The sequence below is a fragment of the Pantherophis guttatus genome, chromosome 3 (assembly GCF_059756535.1).
Source record: "Pantherophis guttatus breed Tessera chromosome 3, ASM5975653v1, whole genome shotgun sequence".
In the NCBI taxonomy this organism is placed as follows: Eukaryota; Metazoa; Chordata; class Lepidosauria; order Squamata; family Colubridae; genus Pantherophis; species Pantherophis guttatus.
This window is the reverse complement of record NC_142065.1, coordinates 208120797-208137047: the sequence shown is the minus strand read 5'-3', so window position 1 is coordinate 208137047 and position 16251 is coordinate 208120797. Positions and strand designations below refer to the sequence as shown.

The following is a 16251-nucleotide window of genomic DNA, read 5'->3' as shown; positions in this document are numbered from 1 at the left end:
AGTTCCATGGATGTCTGATAAATCCCTCTGGTGATGATGCTGTCTATCCCACATTTTTCTAGCTTACCAAGAAGTAGGTTGCAGTCTACTAGATGTTGTCACAGTACAACGAATACTGGGACAACAAGTTTGCATCATAATGCATTGAGTACCAAATTCAACATGTTTTGAAGCATTCATACTGACTCTCTCTGTATTTTCTTTCCTACAGCTAGACTGCCCTACCTCATAAGCCAGTTACAGCCTTCCCAGATCAAAGCACCTCAAGGTAGACCAGGGCCTCCTGGATCACCTGGAAAGGAAGGCCTTCCAGGTAGAGTCGGCCCTCCAGGAGAACCTGGCAGACCTGGGCAACCAGGTTCAGAAGGTCCATTGGGACCTATGGGACCAAAAGGTGAGTAGCTCCTTAGCTGGAAAGCATCTTTAGATCCAAATGTTGCATCTGATTTAGGTCTTTCAAGGACTATGGACAATTTTTGCAATGTGAAATGTTGTGTGACAGTTTTGGTGTTGTGGCTCCAGTACCTGAGCCTGTGTCATCGGCAGGAGAGGACTCCGAGAGTGAAGGAGAGGAGTTGGCAAGGCCTCCCTCTCCAGGACCCTCCTCTCTGGCAATGCCTTCGGTGTCCGCCGAACGGCAAGAGATAGGGCCGCGGCCAAGCACGTCCACGCAGCCACAGGTGGACAGTGATGAGGGAAATGAGTCTTGGCTGGATCCTCGGCAGCGTCGCAGAGATAAGCGCGCGAAACAGAAGAAAAGGCGTGCCAGAGATTAAGCTGAGTCACTGGACCACACCCCACAGGGTATAAAAGGGGATGAGGTGGCCATTCAGACTCTGTGACGGACAAAGCTAACTACTATCGAGTCACATTGCATCTTTGGAGACAACATTATCGGCTTTGGATTTATTTTACGAACTGGACAATTCTTGACTGTGTGCATTTTGTTTGTGAGTAAAGTTCTTGGCAAGCAGCTACTGGGTTGCTGCCAAGCTTCTTATCGGAAGAATTGGTTGTCTGCCAGTTTATTTAACCCCCAGCTGTCTGTTTGTGTGCGTGTGTGAGACGGGGACAGAACACTTGGTGCTGTCAACATATAGAGTAAAAATGATGGCTATCGGTATTGATAAGAAGGGAATGGTCAAGAATCTTTATATTTGCACTCTGTGAAACAGTAGAAGTCTTAATACTATAATTAAAATGTATTTTATTTTCTCCAACAGGTGTCAGAGGAGAGAAAGGAGAGAAGGGAGATACTGGCATTGGCCAGAGGGGTGAAACTGGTCCCCCAGGAGCAGCAGGTGGGTTGCTTATTCTCTACAAATAGTAGTGGCCAAAACTGTGGAAATCTTTTGGGGAAAGTGTATTTTCTAAAACTAGCTAATAACACCACTTTTTTTTTTTTTTTGGAGTAGTACTGTAAAGTTATAGAAGAAAGCTTCTGGAGCCTGGCGAGGGTGAAAAATGGGCCTACCTGGCCATCACATGCCAAAAGCATGGGGAGCGTGGGGGGTTGTGCTCGCATACATGGGGGATGGGACCCTGGGGGGCATTGAATTATGGGTGTGGGTACACACTTGTACGACACACACACCCCCGTGTTCCCCCCTGCTTTTGGCATGCGATGGCAAAAAGGTTAGCCATCACTGGTGTAGGGTCTTCTGCTTGGGCAGGGGGTTGGATTAGATGACCTTCAAGGTCCCTTCCATCTCTGTTAATCTGTTAAAACTGACTATCCATTTTCTGCAATAAGCTTCAAAGATTCCTTGCTCCCCTCTGCCTCGCGATCAGGGATCCTATTTTCACAGATTTCTCTCTCTCTCTCCTCTAAGCCCTTTTCCTATAAATATTTGCGAAAGCGACCTTACATGTACACTTCAGGTGTTCATCCCTTGGCATGAGGTCGACTTCCCTGCTCTAATGCCCCACTGAAGGCTTCCTTTTGATGTTCCCTCTTTCCATAAGAGAAACGTTTTGAGAGGCCCACATCTTCCCTTAAGAAGTAGAAACAGCGGTTTTAGGAGGAGGATGAAAACAATTCTCTCTACCTTTTGCTTTGAACATTTTTAGCAGGTGCTGCTGCTAAAAAAAAGGCACTGTCGTTTGAAGTCAAGCAGGTGGCTAAAACAAAGAGAAGCTGTCACGGTTTTTTTTTTTTTTTTAAAAAAAGAAGGTTCCTGAGAAATGGGGTGAAAATCTGCCAAGAATATTCTCTTCTCTTTGTAGGTAGATTGATAGGCCGATGCATGTAGCCGCTGTATCGTGAATTGCCAATTTTGCCATTGTGGGAAGAAATATCCATTTGGTTCGGTTCCAAGTTGGGAGAAAGACACCGGAAACATAGAGGCTGATTGGAAAGAAGGTTTAATCATGAAGCAGAACCACATGTGGCTCTGGGCAGCTGACTACATGGAGTTGATAGTGGAAGGTTTTTATACCTTCTTTGGGCTTTGCACTTGAACTTCCTGTTCCTGAGCAAGAACATGTATTCTATTGGCTGTTGTCAGACTCCCATAGGGCCATGTAGGGGTCATAGCTGGCTCTATAGGCAAAGTCCAAATCCTAGGTGCTTGTTTGAGCTCCCAGGTTTGGTTGAAGTTCTGAGATGATGCAATGACTGAAATACCCTTAGGACCGTGATGGCGAACCTATGGCGCACGTACCACAAGTGGCACGCGGAGCCATATTGGTGGGCACACGAGTATTGCCCTAGCTCAGTTCCAGCACACATGCACACGCTGGCCAGCTGATTTTTGGGCCTTCTGGGCCCAATGGCAGTCGGCAAACGGGCTGTTTCCGGCCTCTGGAGGGCCTCCGGGGAGGTGGGGAAGGCTGTTTTTGCCCTCCCCAGGCTCCTAGAAAGACTCTGGAGCCTTGGGAGGGCAAAAAATGGACCTACCGGGCCCACCGTGCCATCACATGCCAAAAGCAGGGGGAGAATGGGGGGTCACGCACATATGCATGGGGGGGCAGGGTGCATAGAATTATGGGTGTGGGCACACACACACGCGACCACCCCGCACTCCCCCAGCTTTTGGCACACAATGGCAAAAAGGTTAGCCATCGCTGCCTTAGGAGATGGTGCAGTGTGGTGAGCTCTGTGTCTTCTGCTAAATGGTAATGGGTTAATCCTATTATTGTATATCCTGAAGGATAATCCCATCATCCTGGAGCTGAAAGTCTTTTGTTTTGTAGATAAGCTGGCCCAGTCTTTCTTAATGGGCACAAAATATCTGCTGGGGGAGTGGAGGCTATTAAGAGTGAGTCTGCTTCCTGCCTCTAAAAAAAAAACATGTTTCTCCATTTCTCATTTAGGGAAATATAATATTCTGCCTTTTTAAAAAATATTTCTCAAAATATTTCATTCTTCTAGAAGAGGGCTCGGTGCTAACTTTCTACACCATATAGGTTGTCCTCAACGTATGACCAAAATTGAGACCAGAATTTCTGTCGTTAAGCAAGGCGGTTGTTACGAGAGTCGCACCCAATTTTACAACTTTTTTTTTTGCCACGGTTATTAAGCCAATCATTGCAGTTGTTAAATGAACCATATAGTCATTAAACAAATCCCGCTTCCTCCATCGACTTGCTTGTTGGAAACTGGCTGGGAAGGTGATGAAGGGCATTTGCTTGACCTCGGGACACTGGAACTGTTGTTAAGTACATGTCAGTTGCGCGCACTGGCCAGCTGATTTCCGGGCCTTCCGGGCCCACCGGAAGTCAGGAAATGGGCTGTTGAGGGCCTCTGGAGGGGTGGGGAAGGCCATTTTCGTCCTCCCCAGGCTTCTAGAAAGGCTCTGGAGCCTGGGGAAGGCAAAAAATGGGCCTTCCGGTCTCACCATGCCATCACGTGCCAATAGCGGGGGAAGCGAGGGGGGTCGCACTCACATGCATGGGAGGGCGGGACACATTGAATTATGGTTGTGGGCATGCGTGCGCGCAACCCCCCTGCTCTCCCCTGCTTTTGGCACGCGATGGCAAAAAGGTTAGCCATCCCTGACTTAGAACATAGACTTAGAATAACTTTATTGTCACTTTGAATGTACACTAATCGGCAACCATTAAAATGAAATTTCATTGCGTACAGTTCTCAAAGGGTCTCCACCCCCAATATACACTACATAAACTTAACAAATGTCTCACTCAACCACAGAAATCTCGGGCTCTAATGGGGTCGTAAGTCGAGGGCTACCTGTATCCGTCATTTTGTCTGCTAAGCTTGTCCACATCACAGCAATCGTCTTTATTCCCACCGCTTTGTTCTGTAGGTGTCCCAGGTGAACCTGGCTACGGTAAGGATGGCGTTCCTGGAGTCCAAGGCGCTCAAGGTGAAGCTGGCACTCCTGGCCTTATGGGACCCCCAGGACCTCCAGGGGCCAATGGACAATGTGACCCCTCCCAGTGTGCTTATTATGCAAGCTTAGCTGCTCGGCCCAGCAACGTCAAAGGTCCTTAAAATTGTATCCTCCATTGCTGCTTGTGGACCTCTCGTGGACCTTCTTCGGAAAACTTGGATGAAGCAAGGGAGTTGGGAGATCCTGTCTCTTTTGCTTCTGTTCTTTGACAAGGAGCACGGAGACTCTGGAAATAAAATGCTGCCGGACAGTCGGGTTTTTATGACGAAGAAATGATTAATTCGCGTTATTTTATGCAGTGAGAAGTGATTTTTCTAGGAAGATTTTCTTTTTTTTTTAAAGAATATTTTTTATATAAAGATTGAGGTTGAATTTTTCCCCTTTTGTAGATGGTCTTCTAAAAAGTTCACGTGGAACAGAAAGGAAAGGAAAAGGGGGGGTGGGGGTAAGTAGATGCTAGGGGCCTGGATTTCTGTTTGCTAGCTTAGCCACCATTCATAGGTGAAACATCTGGAGATGCTGTGATATTGGCTATTAAGGCTTTAGGTTAGGTTAGGTTTGGTTTATTAAATTTGTATACCGCCCTTCTCCTGAAGGACTCAGGGCGGAGAACAGCCAAAATTAAAATACATACAGTATAAAAATTAAAATAAATTAAAACAGAATTAGATCAGTTTGGCTTCCCCAAATTTTAAAACCCTTTGTCCTGCAAGTGTTCCATAGAAATTTAGATGTAGCAATCTCAATCTTTTGAGGGCAACAGGACAGAGGGAAGAAGGCAATTTGCACGTGTCTTTGCACACTCCTTAGGAATCTATGGTGTTTTGCTCACCGTGGTTGAGCACTGACATCTCTGTAAAAATTTCCTGGCAGTGAGAACAATTAATCAGTGGGATGCTCCATCACTGGAGGTTTTTAAAAAAGAGATTGGACAGCCATTTGTCCAGAATGGTATAGGGTGTCAGAGTTTCTTGCAAAAATCAAATCCAGAAGCACACACAGATAACTGATTCAGCAGGATTCATTAACTTCTCTTTATATACATAATAACAGATGAAGTAAATTTTACAATACCAATAGCAGAGTTCTTTCAACGAGGTTGAAGTTACAGGCAAAACACACAGGCAGCAGTACAGTTAGTTTCATTTCAGCAGAGCAGACTAGTTTCAGTTTCTCTGCACAGATTCAGAAGCTGCAGACTAAGACTCCAATCTGTGTCAGCTCCCAATTAGATGACTTAGTTGCTATGCCTAGTCATTGGCTGACCTTGTTACCATGTCTCCATTCAGTCCACATTGGCTGAACTATTCCAGTCCATGAATATTCATACTCTGACATAGGGTACCCTGCTTGAGTAGGGAATTAGACTAGAAAACTTTCAAGGTCCTTTCCAACGCTGTTATTCTATTATTAGGAGAAAAATCAGTAGTAGGAGGAGGAAAGTCCTGGCAACAGTCTCAGACAGCAGCATGAACAATGCTTCCTCTATGTATCTTTCACTGAGACCAATTTGCAGGTCCAGAATTACTCTTCAAAAAACCTTCTGTGATCCTAAGCACATCTTTCTAATTGCAATCGGAGACCTTCACCAGATCCAGCTTTTTTTTTTAATCAACAGAACCGTTGATTTTGCCGTTATTTGCTTGTTCAGTAAAATGCATCTGTGAAAATTCATTTTTCATCTTTTTTTTTTAAAAAAAACCCCCACACCTTTGACCTAAATCCCAATAAGATAGCCGATCCTTTAGCAGTGCAACAGTGGGTTATGTCTGCTCCTAAGCATACTTTTAGTACTTGATCTCTTATAAATATGACCAGCCATGCACTTTCAAAATAAATTTCTGGGAAACTGTGAAAATAATAATTCTACCACTATAATCTTTTCCCAAAGCTTATTTAGCTAAGCTTGTTACTGTCTTCTGTGGAAGCTTAGCAGCAGTTCCCTAATGAAACTAAGCAGCCAATGCAAGAGAATAGCTCAGAGCTGAACGGTGGGGTCCTTGGTGCTTTTTGAGCTTGGTTGTCCCAAAGGTGCTTTTTCGGGAGGCAACTGGATTCTCTTGTTGTTGTTTTTTTCTTTTGAAGTTGTTTCGCTTCTCATCCAAGAAGCTTCTTCAGCTCTGACAGGATAGTGGGGAATGGAAAGATTTGGGACAACCATGACCTGGATGACTGAGAATCTCTACAGACTCTGAACTTGGTTGTTTTCCTGCAGATGTTTCATGATCCAACTAGGTAATATCATCAGTGCACAGCACAACACAGTACCCTGACAATGATACCTAGTTGGGTCATGAAATGTCTCTAAGGAAACAACCCAGCTCAGAGAGCATCACGGACCCTGCAACTTAAGAAACATTATTTCTTCAGCCCTAGCATTCTTTCTTCCTACAAGAAAGATAGCAAAGTTTGAACCACGATCTCAGGCATGCAAAGAAATTGTTTTCAATTTGGGTTCTTGCAGGGCATGAATTGTATCTTTGAATAGAACAAAATAGAATTCTTTATTGGCCAAGTGTGGTTGGACACACAAGGAATTTGTCTTGGTGCATACGCTCTCGGAGTGCATAAAAGAAAAGATACATTTGTCAAGAATCATAAGGTACAACACTTAATGATAATCATGTTGTGACCCAGGCTCAAATTAAGTAGTAGGAAAATCAGCCAGTGAAAAAACAAACAAACTTTATTCAAATAGTCGAGAATTACTTCATTCCCAGCGTCGTTCAACTAAATTAAGGCAAATTCCTCCCAACACAAATTCCCTAGTCCTATCGCAAACCTTAGTCCAATTAGGCAAACTGCCAAAGGCCTTTCTTGGCAAATGTTCAGAAGTCACAGATACAAAAATAAATACAAGATGTAGACTAAGAAGAAGATGAAGCTACCAACATTGTTTTCCGGCAAAGCCCAAATACCGTTGCTGGTCTGTTTTAAGCCTTATGGGAGGGGCCAATCATCTCTTGGCCCTACTCCCAAGTTGTCCTCTTTGCTTGAGCTGCTCTTGCCTTCTGGCAGCTCTTGTCATGCGTGCATTAGGAACAGGCTCCTCCTGGTCCTCTGTCTCACTCCTATCAGTCTCTGGAGGCTCTGGAGTCTGCACCTCACTCTCTGATGGCCCTGGCCCCATCTCTGCCTCTGACGCAGAGCCCTCATCCAGATCTTCCCCAGCCTCCAGGACTGGCCCATGTTCTTCCTCAGCCTCATCACTGTCCAACTCCACTGCCAGCTCCGCAGGCTGCTGGCGGACCACAACAAATCATAGGGAAACAGTCAATATAAATCTTAAGGATACCAGCAACAAGGTTACGGTCATACAGTCATAAGTGGGAGGAGATGAGTGGTGGGAATGATAAGATTAATAGTAGTACAGACTTAGTAACTAGTTTGACAGTGTTGAGGGAATTATTTGTTTAGCAGAGTGATGGCATGCGGGGAAAAACTGTTCCTGTGTCTAGTTGTTCTGGTGTGCAGTGCCCTATAGCGTCTTTTTGAGGGTAGGAGTTGAAACAGTTTATGTCCAGGATGCAAGGGCTATTTTCACAGCCCTCTTTTTGACTCGTACAGTATACACAATGAATATACAATGCCATGAAAAAGACATGTGCTTTGTGCTCAAGATCATCATGTATGTGTGTATGTACACCCAGAAAGTCTTCTGATTCCTTTGTAAAACGGTCTAACTTTAACTTTGTGTTCTGAAGCATGAAATGTATACAGGATCCAGCCAATTATTCAACAGTTATTTGGAGGCATGAGGGAAATTATTGCACATAAAGAAACAACGTTCTACTATTTCAAATCCGGTGCTTGGGCTACCCTGTTTAAAAGTGCTTCAATGAGCACTTAGTGCCACAACCGAATGTTATTTATGCGTTTTAAAAGGTGCTATCTTTAATTTGGATTCCATGACATCAGCAAGATTTCTCTCTTTATCTTGCGTGCATGTGCATAAAATGTGTTTAAATTGTGTTTATAGCAGATGGGCTATTCTCCGAGTAATTATGATGCTTGCTTTGCTTTGTTTCTAGAAGATAAAGCATAGAATATTTTTTTTTCTGGCAAAGAAATATGCTTGCCAAATTATTTAAAAGGGAAATAGCTTTTTTTTTGTTTCTGTTTCAAATTGGATTGAATCATTTCTTTTTTTTTTTCTCTGTATGGCAAGATTTGGTTGATATTGAATGAGGCTGAGGTAGAAATAGAATAACAGAGTTGGAAGGGACCTTGGAGGTCTTCTAGTCCAACCCCCTACTTAGGCAGGAAACCCTACACCACTTCAGACAAATATCCAATCTCTTCTTAAAAACTTCCAGTGTTGAAGCTTCTCCAACAACTTCTGCAGGCAGGTTGTTCCACTTATTAATTGTTCTAACTGTCAGGAAATTTCTCCTTAGTTCTAAATTGCTTCTTTCCTTGATTAGTTTCCACCCATTGCTTCTTGTCCTGCCTTCAGGTGCTTTGGAGAATAGCTTGACTCCCTCTTCTTTGTGGCAGCCCCTGAGATATTGGAACACTGCTATCCTGTCTCCCCTAGACCTTCTCGTCATTAAACTAGACATACCCAGTTCCTGCAACCGTTCTTCATATGTTTTAGCCTCCAGTCCCCTAATCCTCTTTGTTGCTCTTCTCTACCCTCTTTCTAGAGTCTGTCTCTCTCTCTCTCTCTCTCTCTCTCTCTCTCTCTCTCTCTCTCTCTCTCTCTCTCTATATATATATATATATATATATATATATATATATATATATATATATATATATATATATATATATATATATATGTAGGTCTTTGGTTATTCGGGTCTTCTCCCACGTAAAATTGGAAGTGTCTTGGCAACGTTTCGACGAAGTCTCATTCGTCATCTTCAGGCTGGTGTTCTTGGCTTCGTGCTTCCAGGAGCAAATTTCTCGGCTTCGTGCTTCCAGGAGCAAATTTGCTCCTGGAAGCACGAAGCCGAGAACACCAGCCTGAAGATGACGAATGAGATTTCGTCGAAACGTTGCCAAGACACTTCCAATTTTACGTGGGAGAAGACCCGAATAACCAAAGACCTACATACAAACACCCGCGAAAACCTTTATTTTCTCTTCTATCAATTGTGAATGGTTTATTTCCTGAAACATTACCTTAAGATATTAGTGGTTGGAAGTGGTGTTATTTTAGTTCCTAAGAAAGTCTGGAAATGTAGATGGATGACAAAAGGGTGCTTTGTGGTCAGCGTGTAGAAAAAAAATACTCAGACCAAAACATATATGGTGTGACCTCTTCCCCAGTCTGTTTTGACTGTTTTCTGGTTGAACATTAAGAGCTTGGGATGCTAATTGAAGGCTAATCAAAATGCATAATAGATTTAGACGTTTGGAGTTTTAAGGTAAGAATCCCATTGAATGAAGAATTGCAAAATTAAGCAGTCCAGACTATGAGGAAGCCAGAAGTGACACAGACTAGGGATGTTAATTTAGTTTGGTTTAATTTTGTCTAACAATGTATGGTCATAGACCAAATAATACAAAGAAAATATGTGCCTTCCAGTTAGAAGGAAGGAAGGAAGGAAAGAAGGAAGGAAGGAAGGAGTTTGAATGAAGGAAGGTGGGAAGGAAGGAAGGAAGGAAGGAAGGAAGGAAGGAAGGAAGGAAGGAAGGAAGGAAGGAAGGAAGGAAGGAAGGAGTTTGAATGAAGGAAGGTGGGAAGGAAGGAAGGAAGGAAGGAAGGAAGGAAGGAAGGAAGGAAGGAAGGAAGGATATCTACATTCAGAGACACACATAGTAAGTATGGATATTTGCATTTCTGTGTATATAAAATGAAACATATTTCCTTCTGAAAAGAGATATATTTTCAAGAACAAAGTGTTTATCTTGCTGAGTTATAGATCTAAGTGACCAAGGTGAATCACCTTGAGAAGTTACCACAACCCATAAATGAGATGTGGATTGATACAGTGCACACATCCAGAAATATTGGATAGTACTTGATCCAGCTCCTACATCAAACTTGACATTCCCAACCTTGACCTCTTACAAATGGGGACTTCAACTTTCAACATTTCAGAAAGTGACTGGGGAATGTTGAATGTTAAATATTACACACAGAATAGGGAACGGAGCTATTTGCTCTTACTATAGCGGACAGGATGAGAACCAGTGAGTTAAGGTTACAGAGAAAGAAAGTCCCGCATAGAGGAATTCATTCTACACTACAGATGGCAGCCGGTGGAACAGGTGCATCATGACATGTTGTGTTCTCCTTCATTAAGGTATTCAGGCAGAGACCGAATGGTCCTTTGTTAGAGATGCTGGAATAGATCTTTCACTAAGCAAGGGCATTGGACTATATGATCCTTAAGATCCTTTTCAGTTCTAAAAATCCTGGAGCACCGGGGAACTACCAGAGGACTGGAAAAGACCTGATGAGGTTCCCATCTTCAAAAAAGAGGGGGGAAAAAAACAGACCCAGGAAACTAAAGACCAATCAGCCTAACATCAATACCCGGGAAGATACTGGAAAAGATAATTAAAAAAAAACAACAGATCTGCCAACATCTACTGCAACGCTCTCAACATGGGGCTCCCCCTGGGGTGCACCCGGAGGCTCCAGCTGGTCCAGAACACGGCCACGTGGGGGATTATGGGGGCGACGAGGCGCTCCCATGTGACACCTCTCCTGCGCGAGCTGCACTGGCTCCCGGTGGTCTTCCGGGTGCGCTTCAAGGTGTTGGTGACCACCTTTAAAGCGCTCCCTGGCTTAGGGCCGGGATATTTACGAGACCGCCTTCTGCCACCAATAGCCTCCCACCGGCCAGTACGCTCGCACAGAGTGGGCCTCCTCAGGGTGCCGTCCGCCAGACAATGTCGGCTGGCAACCCCCAGGGGGAGAGCCTTCTCTTTGGTGGCGCCCACCCTCTGGAACAACCTCCCCCCAGAGATACGTACAATAACAGACCTCCGGATTTTTCGTCGGGCCCTGAAGACCTATTTATTTCAACTAGCTGGGCTGGCTTGAGTTAAATTTTAAATTGATTTTAAATTGGATTGTTTTAATTTACGGCCAAAATATTTAATTATTTTAAATTGTTTTTAAATTTTGTATGTCCTGTTTTTTTTACTTTGGCTGTTCAGCGCCCTGAGTCCTATTTGGAGAAGGGCGGTATAGAAATTGAAACAAACAAATAAATAAATAAATCTAGAAACAAGTAAAGTAATAACTAGCAGTCAGCACGGGTTTGTTAAAAACAGATCATGCCAAACTAATCTTATTTCATTCTTCAACACAGTGACTAAATTAGTAGACCCGTGAAATACTGTGGACATAATATACTTAGACTTCAGCAAGGCATTCGACAAAGTAGACCACAACCTACTTCTTAGTAAGCTAGAAAAAGGTGGGATAGATAGCATCACCACCAGATGGACTCGCAGCTGGCTGACAAACCATACTCAACGAGTACTCCTTAATGGGTCTGAGTCTACATGGATGGAAGTAAGCAGTGGGGTATCACAAGGTTCCGTCTTAGGCCCAGTACTCTTCAATATCTTCATAAACGACTTAGATGAGGGAATAGAAGGGGAACTCACCAAATTTGCAGATGATACTAAGCTGGCAGGAATAGCTAAACACTCTAGAAGATAGGCTCAAGATCCAGATGGATCTTGACAGACTTGAACCCTGGGCCCTATCTAACAAAATGAAATTCAATGTAGAGAAAAGTAAAGTCTTACACTTAGGCAAGAAAACCCAAAAGTACACATATAGACTGGGTGAAACCAGGCTTAATAGCAGTAACTGTGAGAGGGATCTTGGAGTCTTAGCGGACAACCAGCTAAATATGAGCCAGCAGTGTGCAGTGGCAGCCGAAAAAACCAACACAATCCTAAATTACATTAACAGAGGGATACAATCAAGATCAAGGAAGGTACTAATACCACTCTATAAAGCCTTAGTAAGACCACACCTAGAATATCGCATCCAGTTTTGGTCACCACACTATAAAAAAGATGTTGAGACTCTAGAAAAAGTGCAGAAAAGAGCAACCAGGATGATTAGGGGACTGGAGACTAAAACATAGGAAGAACGATTGCAAGAACTGGGTATGTCTAGTTTAATGAAAATAAGGACTAGGGGAGACATGATAGCAGTCTTCCAATATTTGAGGGGCTGCCACAGAGAGGAGGTGGTCAACCTATTTTCCAAGGCACCCAAAGGCCAGATAAGGAATAATGGATGAAAACTGAATAAGGAGAGATTTAACCTGGAAATAAGGAGAGATTTTCTGACAGTGAGAACAATCAATCAGTGGAACAGAAGTTGCCTTCGGGAGTTGTGGGAGCTTCATCACTGGAGGCTTTCAATAAGAGATTGGACTGCCATTTGTCAGAAATGGTGTAGGGTCTCCTGCTTGGATGGGGAGTTGGACTAGATGACCTACAAGGTCCCTTCCAACTCTGTTAATCTGTAATCTATTATTCTGTCATTGCAGGTTGCCAAAATGGGGAAGCCTTGTTCTCCTGTACAGGTAGCCCTCAACTTACAACAATTTGTTTATTGACTGTTCAAAATTGCAAAGGCACGGAAAACAGTGACTTATGGCCATTTTTCACACTTATGACTGTTGTGGCATCCCCATGGTGATGTGATCAAAATTCCAACTGACTCATATTTATGACGGTTGCAGTGTCCCTGGGTCATATGATCACCTTTTGCAACCTTTTGGCAAGTAAAGTCAACGGGGAAGCTAGATTCACTTAACAACCGTGTTGCTAATTTAACTGCAATGATTCGCAAAGTGGGGCAAAAAAATGTTGTAGAAAGGGCCAAGCTCACTTAATAACTGCCTCACTTAGTAACTGAACCTTTGGGCTCAAATATGGTCATGTATGATTTCCTCCCATCTCTGAAGTCAGAGTTAAGCCAATCTGTAGCTATACCATGCAGCCACTCATCCCTTATGAAGTGAAAGTTTTGATCTCTTTTCAGAATTTATAAAACCACACCTTTTAAAATAGTTTTATTACTTTAATTATTTTATCTGGACTGTCTTTGAATGTATACAAATCATGGAGTGATCACTAGTTGGTGGCGTGGGAAATCAACAAGCAGACATGCTCATAACTATGAAAGCAAATAATTGTGCCACTAAAAATACCTGGCGGTCCAGGAGCCAGGTGTGCTCCCCATAAAATTTAATTAAGCATAAATTTAGGTTACATTAAATTTTGTTTCTGCATCTGATCCTGCCAAGCTACTTCTCCTGGCTACAAGCATTTGGGGAAATGTGTTCCCCAGCATGCCATAAAAACCCAAATATAGTTGTGGACTCCCTCGCCCATTGAACATCTCTGTGTTATATGCAGAGAATAAGAGATATCTGCTATCTCTACCAACAAGATGGCATCACTTTCTTGAGAAGTGAGGATCTTTTTTACAGAGTCAAGTTATTTCCTTAAGAACATCCAAGAGCTTCAAAGAATCGTTCTAAGTATTAGCAAAAATGAAGATGAGATGGAGAAGGTTAATTCTCTTAAACCCTCTATCCACAGTGTATTAATCACAGTGATGTACTAGCTACAGTGGAGTAAAGTGGGGTTAGCAGAGATATCTGTGGCACTTGCTGAGCATTATGCTATGTATATCTTAAGAGAAAATCTATGTGGTCACTAAGAGTTAACACCAACTTGATGACATATAATTAATCAATGCTGTCTATGTAGGGAGATTAAGGACTTTCCACCCTTCATACTACTAGCATGTAGCCTGTTTACTCTTCCTATCAGCCTTTTAATATTCCCACGAGACTTGGGAAGTTCACCTCGAAGCAGATTTACTGGTCTTTCTTGGTTGGTAAATCCTCAAAGCCCTCTAGATGTTCGACTTTCAGTTCCCAATCATTGGTCCCTGGTCTACTGTCTGAAACTGATGAGAGTTAGAGACCAAAATGTCTGCAAGACATCAAGTTGACTACTTACCCTGTTTCCCTGAAAATAAGACCCAACCGGAAAATAAGTCCTAGCATGATTTTTCAGGATGCTCATAATATAAGCCCTACCCCCAAAATAAGCGCGAGTTAAGATTGTCAGCTAGATGGATGCATTTAGTACGATAAATGCATCCATCCTGAGTCCTTTGGGAGAAGGGCGGTATATAAATATAATAAAAGTAAAGTAAAGTAAAAGTAAAGGTATTTTCCCCAAAATAAAACCTAACCAGAAAATAATGCGTCATTTGGAGCAAAAAATTAATATAACACCCTGTCTTATTTTTGGAGAAACACGGTAGTTGATATTCTCTATGATTTCATGTGCCTCGCATACTTCTCTCTGGAGATACTGCAGAACTGAAATCTGATTTCTTGTTTGAAGAAAACATGTATTTTCCCCCCACTATATTACTTCATGCACATTTTTCTAAAAAAAAAATCATCAATACAGACTTTCACTTTACTGCACACATGAATACAGTTGTAGTGGAGGAATTAGCAAGAAAATGACAAAATCCGTTTCCTGATTTAATCCCAATTTGGCTAAAACCTTAGTGGTCCACTATCCCAAATACATTTAGTAAGTACTATTTTCATAGTTTTCCCAAGGAAATTATGTGGAATGTTCATGAATTCATAAACAGTCCAACTCAATTTGAAAGAAAATTCATTTTATTTATTTTTTTAAATAGTAGAGCTCCAAAACATGAATGAAAATGGAGAGACACATTGAGATGAAAAGCAATACCAAGAACTCAATATTGGGGGAGATTATTTAACCTACATTAAAAATAAAATCAGTAAAATGTTTGACACAAAAATATTTTATGATTTGGGAAAGGGAGTAATATTATCTGTTCTGGAGACAGATAATAATAATGAGATTTTCAAAAGCATAAAAGAAAACTTATACTTGTTTATATTACTATTTTGCCTTAGTTATGTTTTGCTGTTGCTGTCATTTGTTTTGGTCTGTAATAAGTTTGTAATTTAGTAAAAAAAAAAAAGGTTAAAAAAAGTCACTTCTTACTTCAAAAAATGTTTTAAGAATAAATACTCTATGTGACTATATTCTAACAGCCCAATGAATTGCTTAGCTAAAACAGAGTCTCAGTTTGAGTTTTTGAATATGGAACAATTACATATATGGGATTTCCCCCCCCCTTTTTTTTTTAACAATACTATAATGGGTGCAATCTGGGTGACTAAATGGAGTTGATCATTTACTGGCCGGATTCCCTTCCTGACTCCTATGTGGAGTTTGCAGTAGATATTTTCACTTTGTGCCTGAATCTGTTGCTGCCTAGGATTGAATTCTCAACCTTCTGAGGTGGAGACGAGTATCTTCACCTCTAGTCCACCAGTAATTCTACAGGAATGTCTTTGATAGATGGTGAGAATCAAGAACATTCAAGTCTAGTTGGGTGGGTAGAAATGGGCTTGCCTGCTGAAGACTCAGAAGACTTTCCATCAGATTTTAAACATTAGCCATCCCATGTTTACTTGCTGTAGCTGAGCAACCTACATGTTCTGCATGAGCATTAGTAAATAAAGAAGAAAGGAAGAAGTGGACTCAGAACTTAGCACTGGGAGCAGGAGATGGTAGAAAATGACTTTTTCCCCCACATGTTCCTACAAGAGGAAAGATGGACCTAATTTGGAATGGGTCTTCTATCCATCATGGATAGTGGAAATATCTGGCAGAACATGATCCCCAGTGTGAAGGTGAGAAAAAGCACAAGCTGGAAGGTAAGGTGCTCACATCCATTCCTCACCAGATGTTTACACTGGAAGGATTAAAGATTTTGGAGAAGACCCAGAGTGAGAAAGCTGCCTCAAGTACCAGATGACTTTCATGAAATTGACCACTTGAGGAACTTAACCTTGCTCTACCTGTACTCTAACAACTTTAAAAAAGTTCCTGT

The 16251-nt window shown here is 42.2% G+C and overlaps 1 protein-coding gene across 1 annotated transcript in view; it reads left to right on the top strand.

The window, feature by feature from the left end:
* Positions 1-8157, top strand: part of COL22A1 (collagen type XXII alpha 1 chain) — a 273483-nt gene extending 265326 nt beyond the window's left edge. Inside the window, exons 63-65 of the mRNA XM_060681819.2 lie at positions 212-394; positions 1224-1301; positions 4269-8157. Coding sequence (XP_060537802.2) covers positions 212-394; positions 1224-1301; positions 4269-4456 — 449 coding nt within the window. The 3' untranslated portion in view covers positions 4457-8157. The remainder of the gene's footprint in view (positions 1-211; positions 395-1223; positions 1302-4268) is intronic.
* Positions 8158-16251: the final 8094 nt, after the last annotated feature.